The sequence below is a fragment of the Lates calcarifer genome, unplaced genomic scaffold (assembly GCF_001640805.2).
Source record: "Lates calcarifer isolate ASB-BC8 unplaced genomic scaffold, TLL_Latcal_v3 _unitig_5571_quiver_832, whole genome shotgun sequence".
Classification (NCBI taxonomy): Eukaryota; Metazoa; Chordata; class Actinopteri; family Centropomidae; genus Lates; species Lates calcarifer.
Window position 1 is genome coordinate 70,810 of NW_026117599.1, and position 16,896 is coordinate 87,705.

The 16,896-nt window shown below is 47.6% G+C and overlaps 1 protein-coding gene across 1 annotated transcript; it reads left to right on the forward strand.

Annotated features, from left to right (window-relative positions):
• The first annotated feature begins 1,865 nt into the window (after nucleotides 1-1,865).
• On the forward strand, nucleotides 1,866-16,277 carry LOC127140948 (uncharacterized). Its single transcript, XM_051068995.1, has 16 exons — nucleotides 1,866-2,856; nucleotides 2,984-6,225; nucleotides 6,960-7,082; nucleotides 7,166-7,393; nucleotides 8,737-8,833; nucleotides 9,454-9,593; nucleotides 9,760-9,915; nucleotides 10,265-11,608; nucleotides 11,869-11,945; nucleotides 12,287-12,416; nucleotides 12,968-13,087; nucleotides 13,325-13,675; nucleotides 13,995-14,231; nucleotides 15,226-15,402; nucleotides 15,484-15,606; nucleotides 16,089-16,277. Exons 1-16 carry the CDS (start codon nucleotides 1,866-1,868, stop codon nucleotides 16,275-16,277), a joined length of 7,725 nt encoding a protein of 2,574 aa, XP_050924952.1.
• Nucleotides 16,278-16,896: the final 619 nt, after the last annotated feature.

Consider the following 16,896-nt stretch of genomic DNA (forward strand, 5'->3'; position numbering starts at 1 on the left):
GAGCAGCTGGTCCAGGAGGCCCTGTCTGATCATCCTACCCCGGAGGGTGGTCCTCCCAACCGCCTGTTTGTCCCAGAGCCTGTCCGTTCCCCTGTGCTCCAGTGGGGGCACTCCTCCAAGGTGGCATGCCATCCTGGGTTTCATCGGACCCTGGCTTTGCTTCGTCAGCGTTTCTGGTGGCCCTCCATGTCCGCTGACACTAAGGAGTTCGTCTCTGCCTGCTCAGTCTGTGCCCGGAACAAGTCTTCTCATCGTGCTCCTGCTGGTCTCCTACGCCCTCTTCCTATACCCCATCGTCCCTGGTCTCACATTGCCGTGGACTTCGTCACTGGACTGCCGCCATCTGATGGTAACAACACCATTCTAACTGTTATTGACCGATTCTCCAAGTCTGTCCATTTTATCCCGCTCTCTAAACTTCCCTCTGCCCTAGAGACTGCTAATCTACTCATTCAGCATGTGTTCAGGCTTCATGGAATCCCCCAGGACATCGTCTCCGACAGAGGACCTCAGTTTTCCTCCAGAGTTTGGCAGGCTTTTTGCCGAGCTGTGGGGGCTACAGCCAGTCTATCCTCTGGTTACCATCCCCAGACTAATGGCCAGACTGAGCGGGCCAACCAGGATCTGGAGGCAGCCCTTCGCTGTGTTGCCTCTAATCACCCAGTCTCCTGGTCTTCCCACCTTCCCTGGATCGAATACGCTCACAACTCCCTGGTCAGCTCAGCCACAGGTATGTCTCCTTTTATGGCTGCTAATGGCTTTCAGCCTCCTCTCTTCCCTGCTCAGGAGACCGAAGTGGCAGTTCCCTCGGTGCAGACGCACCTCCAGCGTGCCCGCCAAGTCTGGCGTGAAGCCCAAGCAGCTCTAGCCCGTACTGCGGCTCGGAACCAGAGGTTGGCTGATCGTCACCGCACTCCTGCTCCCCTGTATCAACCCGGCCAGAAGGTCTGGCTTTCCACCCGTGATCTTCCTCTCAGGTCTGACTCCCGCAAACTCTCCCCCAGATACATCGGCCCATACACTATCGACCGCATCATCAGTGTGGTGAGACTCCAGTTGCCCCCCTCCCTCAATATCCACCCGTCTTTTCATGTCTCCCTGCTCAAGCCTGTCTCCACCAGTCCTCTGTGCCCTCCGGCCGAACCCCCTCCACCCCCCCGGATCATCGATGACCACCCTGCGTTCACTGTCCGGCAGCTGTTGGATGTGCGGAAGCGGGGTCGGGGCTTTCAATACCTGGTGGACTGGGAGGGGTACGGGCCAGAGGAACGTTCCTGGATCACTCGCTCACTCATCCTGGACCCTGAACTCATTAATGACTTTTACACCAGGCATCCCGACAAGCCTGGTAGGCCGCCAGGAGGCGTCCGTTGAGGGGGGGGTACTGTTATGGTTTGGGTTAGTTTGTCTTTGTGTTGTGTTCTTTCTCTCTGTTCCCCCTTCCCTTTTTTCTGTTTGGTTGCAGAGCTGGTGTGTTGCTAGGGGTGTGGCTGTCTCCTCCTGCTGGCTGATTACACACACCTGTTTCCACTCCGCTCGTTCTCCCTTCGCCTTCTTAAGCCCGGCCTTCACCCCAGTCCTTTGCCAGAGTATTCCTTGCTGTATCCTGTGTGCAAGCTCTCAGCGCTACCTGTTTGGATTCTCCTGTTCTCTGTGGCTACCTGTGTTCTCCAGTGGCAGCGTTTTCTGTTCCTCGTGTCTTCAGTACTTTCTTTAGTCAGCCAGTCGCCTGCCACGCTGCCTGCCTATTGTTCCTGTGTTTTCATCGGTGCCTGATTAAAGAGCCATCTGTTGGTACTTACCTGTGTGTGTTCTCTGCATTGGGGTCCTATACTAGAGTTCATAACAGAATACTCTGGCCAAGCATGGACCCCGCAGAGATTGAGAGGGTGAAACTCGCTCTCACCTCTCAAGGAGCACGGGTGGGCCAACACGAGGATGCTCTGAGGGATATTACAGACAAGCTGCTCCGCCTGGCCTCCAGCATGACCCAACTCGACGCCCGCCTGGACCAGGTCTCCACGCAGCTTACCTCTCTGGCGGCTCCTGTTCCCTCTCCGGCTCCACCAGTCCATCCTCCAGCCCCTACTACTTCTCCTACCCTGCCCAGCCTTCCTCGTGAGCCCTTTATCCCCACTCCGGTCAGGTATTCAGGAGAAGTAGGGTCTTGTAGTCAGTTTCTCCACCAGTGTTCTTTAGTTTTTGACCAGCAGCCCTTATCCTACTCTACCGACAGGTCCAAGATCGCTTTTGTTAGCAGCTTACTTTCAGGGAAGGCGTCAGCATGGGCCGTAGCCACAGCTAATGCTAACTCACCTGCTTGGCAAACCTACCATTCCTTTTGCTGTGAGTTCCGTAGAGTTTTCGACCACCCACTCCGGGGCAAGGTAGCTGGTAACCGGCTACTCTCCCTACGTCAGGGATCCCTCACTGTAGCTGCTTATTCAGTAGATTTCCGCATTCTCGCTGCCGAGTGTGGGTGGGATGAAGGGGCTTTACAAGGGTTATTTCTGCGAGGGCTCAGTGAGGAACTAAAAGATGAACTTGCTTCTCGGGATGAGACCTCTTCTCTGGAGGAGCTAATCTCCTTGGCTATCCGTTTGGACAATCGCCTTAGCGAGAGACGCAGGGAAAGGGCAGTCAGAATTAGGGCCCCTTCCCTTCGATCAAAGTCCCCTCGACCCTCTGGTCCCATGGTACCTTGCCCTCCTCCGGAGCCACCTTCTGCCTGTACATCTCCCCCAGCTGCCTCTTCCTCCCCCTGCAGAGAGGAGCCAATGCAGTTGGGGAGGATGAGACTCACCCCCACTGAACGTCAACGCCGCTTCCTCCAGAGACTGTGCCTCTACTGTGGTGGTGAGGTGGTCATGTCCTCGCTCTCTGTCCCTTACGACCAAAAGATTTGGCTCATCAACCACTAGGGGAACGTTGGTGAGCCGAACTTCTGCTGTTCCCCCATCCTCCAAACGTTTTTCTCTGAAAGGGACTGTTTCCTGGTCTAAAGAGGGCATTCCTCTCCCTGTCCTGGTGGACTCTGGTTCGGACGACAATTTCATAGACTCTGGTATTGTTTCCCGTTTTGACATCCCCTCGGAACCCCTCCCTGAACCCAAGGACGTTTTTGCCCTCGATGGTCGCCTTCTGGCCCATGTCACTCTCCGAACTATTCCTGTGTCCCTGCTCCTCTCTGGCAATCATCGAGAAGATATTTCCTTTTTCATAATCCCCTCACCATCTTCTTCTTTGGTTTTAGGCCTTCCCTGGCTCAAGCTCCACAACCCACACATAGACTGGTCCACTCTATCCATTACTAATTGGAGTTTATTTTGTCACTCCCACTGTCTCCACTCGGCCATTCCCACCACCATCTCAGCTCCTGGAACCCCTAAACCCATAGATCTTTCCTCAGTTCCCCAGCAGTATCATGACCTCCAGGAGGTGTTCAGCAGGGACCGGGCTCAATCTCTGCCTCCTCATAGACCTTATGACTGCAGTATTGATCTGCTCCCTGGAGCCCCCTATCCATCCAGCAAGCTCTATAACCTCTCCAAGCCTGAAAGGGAGGCTATGGAGACCTACATCTCTGACTCTCTGGCGGCAGGTCTCATCCGTCCTTCCTCTTCGCCCTTGGGAGCAGGATTTTTTTTTGTTGAAAAGAAGGACAAGACTCTTCGGCCCTGTGTAGACTACAGGGGACTTAATGAGATCACTGTAAAGAATAAGTACCCTCTTCCCCTGATCGATTCTGCCTTCGCTTCCCTCCACCAGGCCACCATCTTCACCAAGTTGGATCTACGTAATGCTTACCACTTGGTGCGGATCAAGGAGGGGGATGAATGGAAGACCGGATTCAACACTCCTCTCGGTCATTTTGAGTACCTTGTCATGCCTTTTGGGTTAACCAACGCACCTGCTGTCTTCCAATGTCTCATCAACGATGTCCTCCGTGATATGCTCAACCGGTTTGTTTTTGTCTACCTGGATGACATTTTGATTTTCTCCCGCACCCCTGATGAACATGTACAACACGTCCGGCTAGTTTTGCGAAGACTTTTGGAGAACCGTCTTTTTGTTAAAGCCGAGAAGTGTGAGTTTCATGTCCCCTCAGTCAGTTTCCTGGGCTTTGTGGTGGAAAAAGGGCAGGTCAGGTCTGACCCTGCCAAGATTAAGGCAGTGGTTGAATGGCCCACTCCCACCGACAGGAAGCAACTACAGCGGTATCTTGGGTTCGCTAATTTCTACCGCAGATTCATTCGCGATTACAGTAGAGTGGCTGCACCTCTTACTAAGTTAACCTCTGTCAAATCACCTTTTGTTTGGTCCCCTGCGGCTGAGGCCGCTTTTGCTAAGTTAAAGAGTTTATTTTCCTCTGCTCCCGTGTTGTGTCACCCTGATCCCTCTGTCCAGTTTGTTGTAGAGGTTGATGCCTCGGACTCTGGTGTGGGAGCGGTCCTGTCTCAACGGTCCACCTCTGACCAGAAACTCCACCCCTGTGCGTTCTTCTCCCGCCGTCTCACACCTGCGGAGAGGAACTATGATGTGGGGAATCGGGAGCTGCTGGCAGTGGTGCTGGCCCTCCAGGAGTGGAGGCACTGGCTGGAGGGTTCTACACACCCTTTTATTGTTTGGACTGACCATAAGAACCTGTCTTACCTCCGTTCTGCCCGCAGACTCAACTCCCGTCAGGCTCGGTGGGCTTTGTTCCTGGGCCGATTTAACTTCACCCTCACCTACCGGCCAGGCTCCAGGAACGCCAAGCCTGATGCCCTCTCTCGCCAGTTCTCTTCCCCCGTTGAAGGTCCTGCGGTGGACACCATTCTGCCTTCCTCCTGTGTGGTGGGAGCTGCCAGGTGGGAGATTGAGCAGCTGGTCCAGGAGGCCCTGTCTGATCATCCTACCCCGGAGGGTGGTCCTCCCAACCGCCTGTTTGTCCCAGAGCCTGTCCGTTCCCCTGTGCTCCAGTGGGGGCACTCCTCCAAGGTGGCATGCCATCCTGGGTTTCATCGGACCCTGGCTTTGCTTCGTCAGCGTTTCTGGTGGCCCTCCATGTCCGCTGACACTAAGGAGTTCGTCTCTGCCTGCTCAGTCTGTGCCCGGAACAAGTCTTCTCATCGTGCTCCTGCTGGTCTCCTACGCCCTCTTCCTATACCCCATCGTCCCTGGTCTCACATTGCCGTGGACTTCGTCACTGGACTGCCGCCATCTGATGGTAACAACACCATTCTAACTGTTATTGACCGATTCTCCAAGTCTGTCCATTTTATCCCGCTCTCTAAACTTCCCTCTGCCCTAGAGACTGCTAATCTACTCATTCAGCATGTGTTCAGGCTTCATGGAATCCCCCAGGACATCGTCTCCGACAGAGGACCTCAGTTTTCCTCCAGAGTTTGGCAGGCTTTTTGCCGAGCTGTGGGGGCTACAGCCAGTCTATCCTCTGGTTACCATCCCCAGACTAATGGCCAGACTGAGCGGGCCAACCAGGATCTGGAGGCAGCCCTTCGCTGTGTTGCCTCTAATCACCCAGTCTCCTGGTCTTCCCACCTTCCCTGGATCGAATACGCTCACAACTCCCTGGTCAGCTCAGCCACAGGTATGTCTCCTTTTATGGCTGCTAATGGCTTTCAGCCTCCTCTCTTCCCTGCTCAGGAGACCGAAGTGGCAGTTCCCTCGGTGCAGACGCACCTCCAGCGTGCCCGCCAAGTCTGGCGTGAAGCCCAAGCAGCTCTAGCCCGTACTGCGGCTCGGAACCAGAGGTTGGCTGATCGTCACCGCACTCCTGCTCCCCTGTATCAACCCGGCCAGAAGGTCTGGCTTTCCACCCGTGATCTTCCTCTCAGGTCTGACTCCCGCAAACTCTCCCCCAGATACATCGGCCCATACACTATCGACCGCATCATCAGTGTGGTGAGACTCCAGTTGCCCCCCTCCCTCAATATCCACCCGTCTTTTCATGTCTCCCTGCTCAAGCCTGTCTCCACCAGTCCTCTGTGCCCTCCGGCCGAACCCCCTCCACCCCCCCGGATCATCGATGACCACCCTGCGTTCACTGTCCGGCAGCTGTTGGATGTGCGGAAGCGGGGTCGGGGCTTTCAATACCTGGTGGACTGGGAGGGGTACGGGCCAGAGGAACGTTCCTGGATCACTCGCTCACTCATCCTGGACCCTGAACTCATTAATGACTTTTACACCAGGCATCCCGACAAGCCTGGTAGGCCGCCAGGAGGCGTCCGTTGAGGGGGGGGTACTGTTATGGTTTGGGTTAGTTTGTCTTTGTGTTGTGTTCTTTCTCTCTGTTCCCCCTTCCCTTTTTTCTGTTTGGTTGCAGAGCTGGTGTGTTGCTAGGGGTGTGGCTGTCTCCTCCTGCTGGCTGATTACACACACCTGTTTCCACTCCGCTCGTTCTCCCTTCGCCTTCTTAAGCCCGGCCTTCACCCCAGTCCTTTGCCAGAGTATTCCTTGCTGTATCCTGTGTGCAAGCTCTCAGCGCTACCTGTGTTTGGATTCTCCTGTTCTCTGTGGCTACCTGTGTTCTCCAGTGGCAGCGTTTTCTGTTCCTCGTGTCTTCAGTACTTTCTTTAGTCAGCCAGTCGCCTGCCACGCTGCCTGCCTATTGTTCCTGTGTTTTCATCGGTGCCTGATTAAAGAGCCATCTGTTGGTACTTACCTGTGTGTGTTCTCTGCATTGGGGTCCTATACTAGAGTTCATAACACTTTGGAGCCTTATGAAGGATCAAATAAGTAATTTGTGCATAGTAAACAGTTTTGTCACTCACTGTGCTTTGCGGGCAGCAAGCTGAGTTTCTGTCATAAGTGCTGGAGTTGAAGGCAGCTAGATTTCTTTTCACCTCTCATCTGAAAGGCGTCATCAGTCCTCCTGTCATACTCGTCTGGAAGTGCAGCACAAAACAAACTGCTTTCACTGTTCTCACCCCACATGTGTTTGTATGTTTGTTGCTCAGAGCGGGTCTCTAGTCCATATCCAGTTGGTCCAGGCCCATCCAAGCCTCTGTGAGATTGGATTGAACCAGGAGGAAAACCAGACCCTGATCCAGGAGCAGCAGCAGCTGATGGAGAAACTCAAGGTACACTCATCTACACATATGGAAACAGTTGTTCATGCCAATGTTGGGTAAGAACCTTCTTTTTCACACTGCTGTTATTCCAGAAACATGAGGGAGAAGTGCTGGCGGCGGTGAGCCAAAAGATGGATCAGAGGAGGAAGAGGAGGGATGAAGGGATGATGGAGCGAAACAAGAAAAATGAGGAGGAAGAGGGAGTTCACAAGGCCATGGTGGAGTCTCTGAGCGAGGGGTGGTCGCTGCTCCTTCACCTGCTCGAGAAACGTCAGGAAGTCCTGATACTGGCTTCAGACTTTTACCGCAGAGTGCTAGAGGTAGGAATCTCCTGGTGTAAAGTGACACTCTATTGTTAGGCTGTAGTGACCTTTGACCTCCTCCCTGTCAGCAGTAAAGTACAGTGTCTCCTCTGTGGATGTGATTTATCCTTCCCATGAAGGACATTTCAGCCCTGAGTCTCACATTCCTCAGGTGGTGCAGTGTATTTCCTGGATCTTTCAGCCATGCTCACTGCCTGGCTGCCATTTTATTAGCAACACCTGCTGCCTGACCTCAGTCACCTGCTGCAGCCTTTATCTAAAGCAACCCACCAACTATGAACTTTCTGTTTCTATTTTAATTGTCAGTCACAGTTAAATGAACTAAGGTACAACTTTACCAGCACAGAGGGTGCTGGAAGTATCAGTTACATTTGTAGCCATAGTGTCCTCCAGTTTGGACCTTTTATCCCTCCCTGTTGTTTTTAGAATCAAAGACAGAAAACCTGCAGGTGATGTTAACGGCTTCTCTTTTGTTTCCCTCTGATTAAAATGACATCAGCTGCTGCTAATTAATCTTAATTAATGTGAGACTTCACTCTGTTGGTTAATGAGCTCTCTCCACGCCAATAACTCTGTAACATACAACCACCAGGGAACTGTGTTTCTGTAGTTCAACAGAGTGGAGAAATGATCAGCTGATTGTAGCTCTTTAAACACAGGAGAGTCCTACCGTAACATTTTAGTTGTTTTCAGGTCGTTTGTCAGTCCCATCCTCGTGAAACACCTCAAGGGAATTTCTTCAAATTTTGTGCAAACATTCACTTGGACTCAATGATGAACTGATGACATTTTGGTGGTCAAAGGTCAAAGGTCGCTACACAAAATATGCTTTTGGGCATAAGAATTCACATGGTAACTAACTCAAACTGGACTGGTTGGCAGAAGCAACTAGTTATTAATGCAAATTGATATCTGGAGCTCGTTAAGTTCAGAGTTCTGGAGCTCCTGATCCAGAACTCTGATCTGTTTGGATCAAGTAGTTAAGCAGGGGCGTTTATATGTTTAGAAAATAATTATTACATCCATCCATTATCTAGACAGGGTGCACCCTGTATGGATCACCAGTCCATCACAAGGCCGACATATATAGACAAACAACCATTCACGCTCACATTCACACCTAAGGGAGCCACCGGTTAACCTAACCTGCATGTGTTTGGACTGTGGGAAGAGTACCCAGAGAGAGCCCACACAGGTACAGGGAGAACATGCAAACTCCACTCAGCTGAAGCACGTTGTTGTCAAGCCTCAGACTGACTTTGATTTTCTTTCTTGTTTGTTTACTTTCACACTAAGTAATACGTGTGAGTAATAACATCTGTCTGTTTTCATGCCTCTAGTTTTCTGTCAGTATTGACAGAGTTGAGGATCTACAGCTCAGACCAGATGACGACAGACTGACTGAAATTCAGCTCACGTATGACTCCATGAGGAGAGGTAACCATTGCTCAAATTAGTCATAACAAGAGACTGAATTTATCTTGTTTTAAACTGGTTGTAAAACTCAGCTATGAACAGTTTAAGCTAGTTTAACCTGTCAGATTTCTTTGAACCACAGATGAAATGATTTAAACTGGTTTTCTTCAGCTGCAGAGTTACAGGTGATTTAAACTGGTGTAAACCTTAGAAAAACTGGTTTAAACTGACGTGTTATAATTGAAGGGCTGCAGTTATTTTGAACTAGTTTAAACCTTGGATAAACTATACCGTGTGAAATTTTCATATCTGATTATAAACTCGTATAAACTAGTTTAAACTGATCTATCGCAGGTGTTGCAGGTGGATTAAAACTGTTTAAACAGATTTTTAAACTGGAATAAAAAACCAGGCTGCATCATTCTAAACTACCCAAACCTGGTTTAAATGAGAGATAAACGGATTGAAGCTGGCAAAGAAATGGATTTGGACAAACTGGTTTACACTGGTTCTTTGGAGGTTGAGGATTCTGGTTGACAGAGTTATGAATCAGTGCAAGATAATGTAGATTTATCAGGAATATGTCAGTCATATATCTGTCACAGATGACTTTCATTTGAGTCTTTGTGTTTTAATTTCAGATCTTCTGGGAAAATCCCTGCAGGTTTTAACCAGCAGCAGCGTCCTGCTGCAGAAACTCAGACAGCTGCAGAGGACCGAGGCCCTCCAGAGGAGAGGCGGGGTACTGCAGGATGAGGAGGACCATGGAGAGGAAGAGGAGGTGACAATGTCTAAATTTTTAATTCATTTTAATGTCTATCTATACTATCTACAGTGTGTTAATTTGGATAATCTCAGTGAGGCCCATTCCTGGTTGTTGTTGTTTTTTTTCTTTTTTATTGTTTTTGAATTCCACTGGTTTAACTTCTCTCCTTGCCTCTTCCCAGAGTTCCCAGTGCAGGTTGGGGGTGGCATCGAGGCTGGAGGAGCTGGTGGAGACACTGCAGGATAGAAGGAGGAGGGCGGACCAGGCTGTCAGGCTGCAGCTCCTGAGGGTGGAGAACAGCATCAGAGAGCAAGAGTCCAGACCAGAAAGCTCTGAAGTAAGAGATGGACGGATGGATAGATGGCAGGGTGGATTGGTGGGTGGATGGATGGATGATAGAGCAGAGTAAGTGAACTGGCAGCAGTGAGAGTCATCAGTCTCTGTCAGCACCATCTGGTGTTCAGGTTAAATATAAATCCTGCCCCAGCCACATTCTCAGTTCTCCGATGACCGGATTTAAATATATTCTGTCAGCTGAAAACTCTGATATCAAGCAGCTGAACTGAAAGAAAAGAGACCTTAAGGCTAAGATCCTAAAATCCAGTTTATGAACCCTCTGAAGATGATCGTGTGTTTCCCAAAACCATCCTAACTCAAAACTCTCTCCACTCTTTTTTTCACCACAGAACTGGACTCTCACAGTTGACAAAATCCTGGTCCAGAACCCGCAGTCTGAATCCACATCAGCAGAGAGCGCAGACCTGCTGTCAGATTCCAGAATAAAAGAAACGACAGACCGTCAGGCTGGATTCAGAGCAGATGTGAGGCCTGGATCTCAATCAGAGGAGACCACAAACTTTGAGACGGTATCCAGGTCAGATCTAAAGCCTGGAATCAAATTAGATAGGATTGAATCTAGATCAGAGCAAACCAGAGATGTGGAGCTTGAATTCAAGTTAGAAGAGACCAGAAACTCAAAGTCACGTTCCAGATCAGTTCTGAAACCTGAATCCAGATCAGAGGAAAACAAAGACCTTCAACCTGAATCCAAAGATGATGTTCAAGCTGGATCTAGGTCAGATCTGCAGCCTGGATTCAGATTAGAGCCAAGGCCTGTACCTAGACTAGAGGAAATCAGGAACCTGCAGTCCAGATTCATCTTAAACCTGAAAGCTGGATCCAGATCAGACCTGAAGTCAGATTCGAAATTAGAGGAGACCATAGACCATCAGCCCGGATCAAGGTCAAAGGAGACCAAAGATCTACAGCATGAATTCACACCAAATGTGAAGTCTGAGTCCAGATCAGAGGAGACCAGAAACCTACAGCCAGGATCCAGATTAGAGCAGACCCCTGGATCTAGATTAGAGCAAATCAGAGATATAGAGCCAGAGGAAACCAGAAACTTAGAGTCAGGATCTAGATCAAATATAAAGCCTGAATCCAGATCAGTTCCAAAGCTTAGATCTAGATCTGAGGAAAACAACAACTTGCAGTCTGAATCCAAATCAGAGAAGATGGTGAAGCTCCAGTTAGGACCTGGGACAGATCTGAATCATGGATCCAACTCAGAAAGAGACAGAAACCTGCAGTCTGGATGTAGATCAGATCTGCAGTCACATTCCACCTCAGAGGACACCAGAAACACTGAGCCAGAATCCAGATCAGATGCAAAGTCAAGATCCAGATTAGACCTGCAGCCTGAATCCAGATCAGAGAAGAACATAGACTTGCAGTTTGAATCCACATTAGCAGAGAGCAAAGATCTGCCATCTGAATCCAGATCAGATGAGACCAGAGACCATCAGTCTGGTACCATATCAACTCTGAAGACTGAATCCAGATCAGAGGAGACCATAGACCTGCATCCCCAATCGAGATCAGAGGTGACCAGAGTCCTTCACTCTGGCATCATATCTGTTCTGAAGCCTGGATCCAGATCAGAGGAGACTAGAAACCTGCAGCCTGGTTCCAGATCAGATGAACTGCTGGGATCTGGATCTGATTTGGAGCCTGGATCCAGATCAGAGGTAACTTGCTGGTTGAGGGTTTGAGGAAGAAATCATCTACCAATCAACAGACAGAACTAAATTCAGCTTTATTGATCCAGGACTTTATGATAACTGGAGCAAACTCATTCCATCAGAAAGTAACGTTAATGTTATGTTAGGTTACTTTTTCTCGAGCTCTAGACTTGTGCTTATTTGTTGTGAAATGAAGCTCACAAGAAAAATATTTTCACCATTGTTTTTGATAATGACATGAAATGAACTTGTGATCTCTCTCTCAGACTGAAGACATCAGTTTGTCCAAATTGAGCAGGAAACAAGAAAAAACCAAACAGCACAGACCTGCTACAACCAGCAGGTAGGAAAAGTTCACCTCAATGTTACCTATTCAGCAAAGCCCTTTGGTCAGTGAATGACCCACTCTGGGCCTGGTGCAGTTTCAGGATTTTGTTCCACTTGAGACTTCAGATTATTTTTAAATCCATACCCTACACAAACACTGTTTATTACTCACATTTTGACCTTCTCTCTCCTGACCTTCCTGCACACTCACTACATCTGGGCACATTTTACAGTTGTCCCATAATATACACAGAGGCTTTAATACTGATGAGCCAGAACACGATGACCTCTCACAGATGAGGAGAAATTTGTAAACACTGGTCATGAAATCTGCATGATTTTGTTCTTCTTTGGTAGTGGGCAGGTGGCAGGACAGGAGAGCATGCTGGGAAAGGAGAGTCAAAGTGGAGAAGACCACACCCATCGAGTACCCCTGACCAGTCAGCAGCAGCAGCTGCTGTCGTCATGTGAACACCTCATGGACAAGGTGACATATTGTCTCTCGGTGTCACTAAATCACAGTGACAATCAAGACTGAACAAACTCAAAATGACCTGCAGTTAATTTGAATTCATTCAAATGTGCCCCTCTCCCCTGTTTGCTCACGCCCACTCCCCCAGAACACAACACATTATTAGTTTATTAACAGCCCGTCGAACAGCATGGTAAGCTGAGTGCACAGATTTGTGGCCACTGAAGCGCAAGGCAGTTGCTTTTTACAAAGTCGACAAACAGCCTTATCTTTATTCATGACTTTGTGATCCACAGTGTAGAGCCCAAAATACTTCCACACGGTGCTTCTCAGATGCTTTGGTCGTGCTACTGTTCCCCTTTTCCCTAACAAAACTACAGTGCATTATCATTAGTTTAGTTTACTGATACTGCCCTCTGGTGGACTACAAGGCAAACTACTTCAAATGGTCTGATGCGCTATAAAGACTTCTTTTCACCCCACATTCAAATAAAAATTAGAATTTCAAATAAAAAGTGATAGCCTTTGTGTTACAACATCTGTTTGTGTTTGTGTGTGTTTTGCAGGTGTGGACTTGGGTGCAGCAGGGCAGGAGTGTGTTGTCTAACAGCTCTGAAGCAGGACAGCAACTCTCTGAAGCCGAAGATGCTCTGAACAAACACCTGCAGCTGCACACACAGGCTGAGGTACACACATACACATTAACACACACACATATAATTTTTTCTAAAAGTTTCTGTCCTTCTAGAAAAACTGCAGTAAAATTTGTGCAGCTGCTTCGAACAGATTCTCAGATGACGACAGACTGAGGTTATAGCAGGAAGTTGATAAACTGCTGTTACTGTGGTATAACAGAGTAACACTGTAATGCATATGAGGCATTTCACACATTCCACAGATGATTTTTCTTGGTTTGTCTCCAGTCTGCAGGTCACGATGCAGAAAACTTGAAGCAGATCGTGGATCAGATTCAAGCTCTGCACACAGATCCAACTAGCAGAACCAGTCCCCGGCCTCCAAGTGAACCCAGCAGGCAGCTGTCCCCTCTGAAGGCCCTGACAGAGCAACTGAAGAGAGGCGGCACCGGAGGGCAGACCAGAACCAGCACTGCTCGGCCTGGTCCACCTGCTCCTGACTCAACCGGCTCACTGAGTCCTGAACTTGCTGGTCGAGTTGATCTGGTCCTGAAGGAGCTGCAGAGTCTGAACAGGAAAATTGATTCAAACCTGCAGCTGCTGCAAACTTACGTCACTTTCCTCAGAACAGCACAGCAGGTCTGAGTCTGTTTTAGTCTACACCTCAATGAGTTATTCACTTAACTTAAGATATTGTTATTTTGACCATGCAATAGTATTATTGTCTTTTATTGTTATTGTTTTATTGTCAATATGACATACTACTACTACTACTAATTACAGCGTCTAGAGGGCGCCTGCAGGGAAGTCTGACCAACTGATATCACTCTGACCAAAAAGAAATGTCAGTATTTAAAGGATAAATACATCTCTACTGCAGAGAGGGAGTCCGTCAGAGAAGTGTTCAAAGAAGATGAAGCTACCTGTGCTGTTAGCTGATGGTACTCCTATTTTCCAGGTGGAGGAGAGGATGGAGGAACTGAGGGAGATCTACAGGAGGCGGCCAGAAGAAGAGGAAGAGGAGGAGCAGGAGAAGCAGGAGGAGAGGGAAGCTGGTAGTAGTAACATCAAGACTACCACCAGTTCTGTGTCACCACAGAAAAAGAAGCGAGTTGAGGCCTCCTGGCAGGAAACACTGCAGAGGATCCTCACTGCTCAGGAGCTGGGAGACAACTATGTCCACGCTGTCACCATGGTAACCATGCTGTTAGGAACCAGGGTTCAGACCAAATTGTTTTGATGAGATGAAATGAGTTGAAAGGAGATGACATGAAATGCCTTGAAATGAGGTTAGATGAGATTAGATGACATGCCTTGACAGATATGAGATCAGAGGACATGATGAGACCAGGTTAGATTAAATGAGGCGGCATGAAATTACATGACATGATGTGGCATGGGATGACATAATATTGAATGAGATAAAATGAGATTAGAAGAATTGAAATTAAATGATGTGATAACCAGACCTGAAATTATATGACATGAGATCAGATTATTAACACTGATGACATTAAATGAAGTGAAGAGTGAAATAAGTGAACTAAATAAGTGAAGTGTTATTAGATGAGAAGAAATTACCCGAGATTTGATGACATAAAATGAAATTACATGATACAAGAGCAAATGAAATGTGACAATATTAGATAACAGATTGTGGGTTTAGATCAAGTAAATTTTGAAATGTAATGAAATTACCTGATATTAGATTACATGAGATTAAATGAAAGAGATTGTATGAGATAAGAACACATACATTTAGATAAAATCACATTAAAAGAGATTGGATAAAATTATCTAAAATTAAATGTTACAACACAAAATGATGTTACATGAGATTAGGTAACATGAGAACACAAATCTAACATGGGATTATTGAGTGTGGGAATTGATGACATGAATTAAGATTAAATGATCAAATGATAAAACTACCTGATGACATGATATTATATTATATATATCATATAGCATGTTATGTCACCTACATGACATGAGATTAGATGATTTTAAGATTACAGGACATGAGATGACAGTGTGTAGAATTTGATTTTAAAAAATTAAATGAGACTAGATGCTATGAGATAAAATGAAATGAAATTATTTTCTTTTTTAAACTTTATTTAAAAGAAAGTAGATAGAATTAAATTAATAACATGTTAATTTGTATTTGTGTGTGTGTGTTACATTAGGTGTTGGGATCAGGGTTAAACCTGCAGTCTATGGTATCAGTGGTGCAGAGGACAATTGAACAACTCAACAAAAGCAAACAGGAAGTGAATGAGCTGCAGAATCATCATCAAATCCAGAGCCAGCAGCAGCAGGAGGACATGAAGTTCTGCAGGAAATACCAAGAGAGACTGCTCAAGGTACTAACTACACCATGTCAGAGTCTGGAAGTAACTAGTAACCCTAACCCCTAGCCCCTAACCCTAACTGTATGTTTTTAGACCCTGCAGGACTTGAACTGTGTTTCTGAGCTGCTGGACTCCTGCACTCTGTTGGATCTGGGTTCAGAGCAGCAGACCTCCAAGTTGTTGGAGCACTTCAGCCAGGCCAGACCACAATTTGCTGTGAGTCTTGTGACCATTACCTACCAAGACATGGAGGACTTTTTGTTAATGCTAAGAGCATCATACCTTTCAGACTGTTGGGGCTGTCTTGACTGCTGGAACTTTGAACCTCTGAGACGACTGGGACTTATTGACACTGATGCGACTATGGTGACCAATGGGACTTTCATACTACAAGGACTGTTAAGACTGTAGCAGTAACTAGGACTGCTTGGACCTGTAGAAATCTTGGACTTTGGATAAGTGGACTATTGGGACTCCTGGGTGAGTTTTGACTGTTGGATACCTTTGGACTGTTCAGACGATTGGTAGTGTAGAGGTTCCAATGATATTGGTCTTGGACCGCTGGGACTTCAGCATCTACTGTGATTGTTAAAATCACTGGAACTATGAGGACCACTTGGGATGGTGGACTGTAGTGACTCCTGCGACTGTAACAGTCAGGACTGTTATGATTAGATATTCTCTCTTCTTCTGTCCAGCAACTAGACGCTGAGGTGGAGTACGTGATGAAGAGCTGGGAGACTGTGAGAGGAGCCCAGAACCGACTGGAGGTGAAGGAGGTAAAGGGAGGAGCAGTCAAGGAGGAGGATCTGTCAGAGCTGCTGAAGCTCCAGAGGAGAGTGAAGGACAAGATCCAGCAGAGCGAGTCAATCTTGGGACCTGACTAGCAACTTCCATCTCATAGCCAAACAGGTCAGGGGAGCAAATTCAATATCATTGTTTTACTCTGAAAACACGCACCAATAAGTAATAAAGTATTTTATTTTACAAGTACTTGTTGCAGCATCATACTCTGTCCTACAATAAAATACCCTGCAACAATTATTCCCTTTCATATTACAGTCAGACACTGGAAATTTGTCGACCAGGGCAGCAGTGTGTCACAACTGGGCTGAATTCCTCTCGTCTGAAATAAGCCTTAATGACTTCATCTCTTTGCGTCCTCTTCTTCTTCAGTTGTTTAATGGCACTGACTGAAGAATCAGCTCCACCAGCTATTTATATTCATCAGCCAATCAATGATATTCACATGACTATAGTAGATGGAAACATGATGGAAACAAATCAGACCGCGACAAACTATACAGTAATGTTGTTTTCTGTCTGTTCAGCTGGAGGTGCTGCTCCAGTCAGATCCTGCAAACCCTATGACTGGTTCAACTGGTCTACGTGGATCAGGTGAGAGTGAGTTGAGCCAGGACAGGGAGGAACAGCAGCAGATCCAGAGTCTATTTACAACTGCTTCAACGCTGAAGATGGACATCTGCACTGCCGTCTCCCACAGTG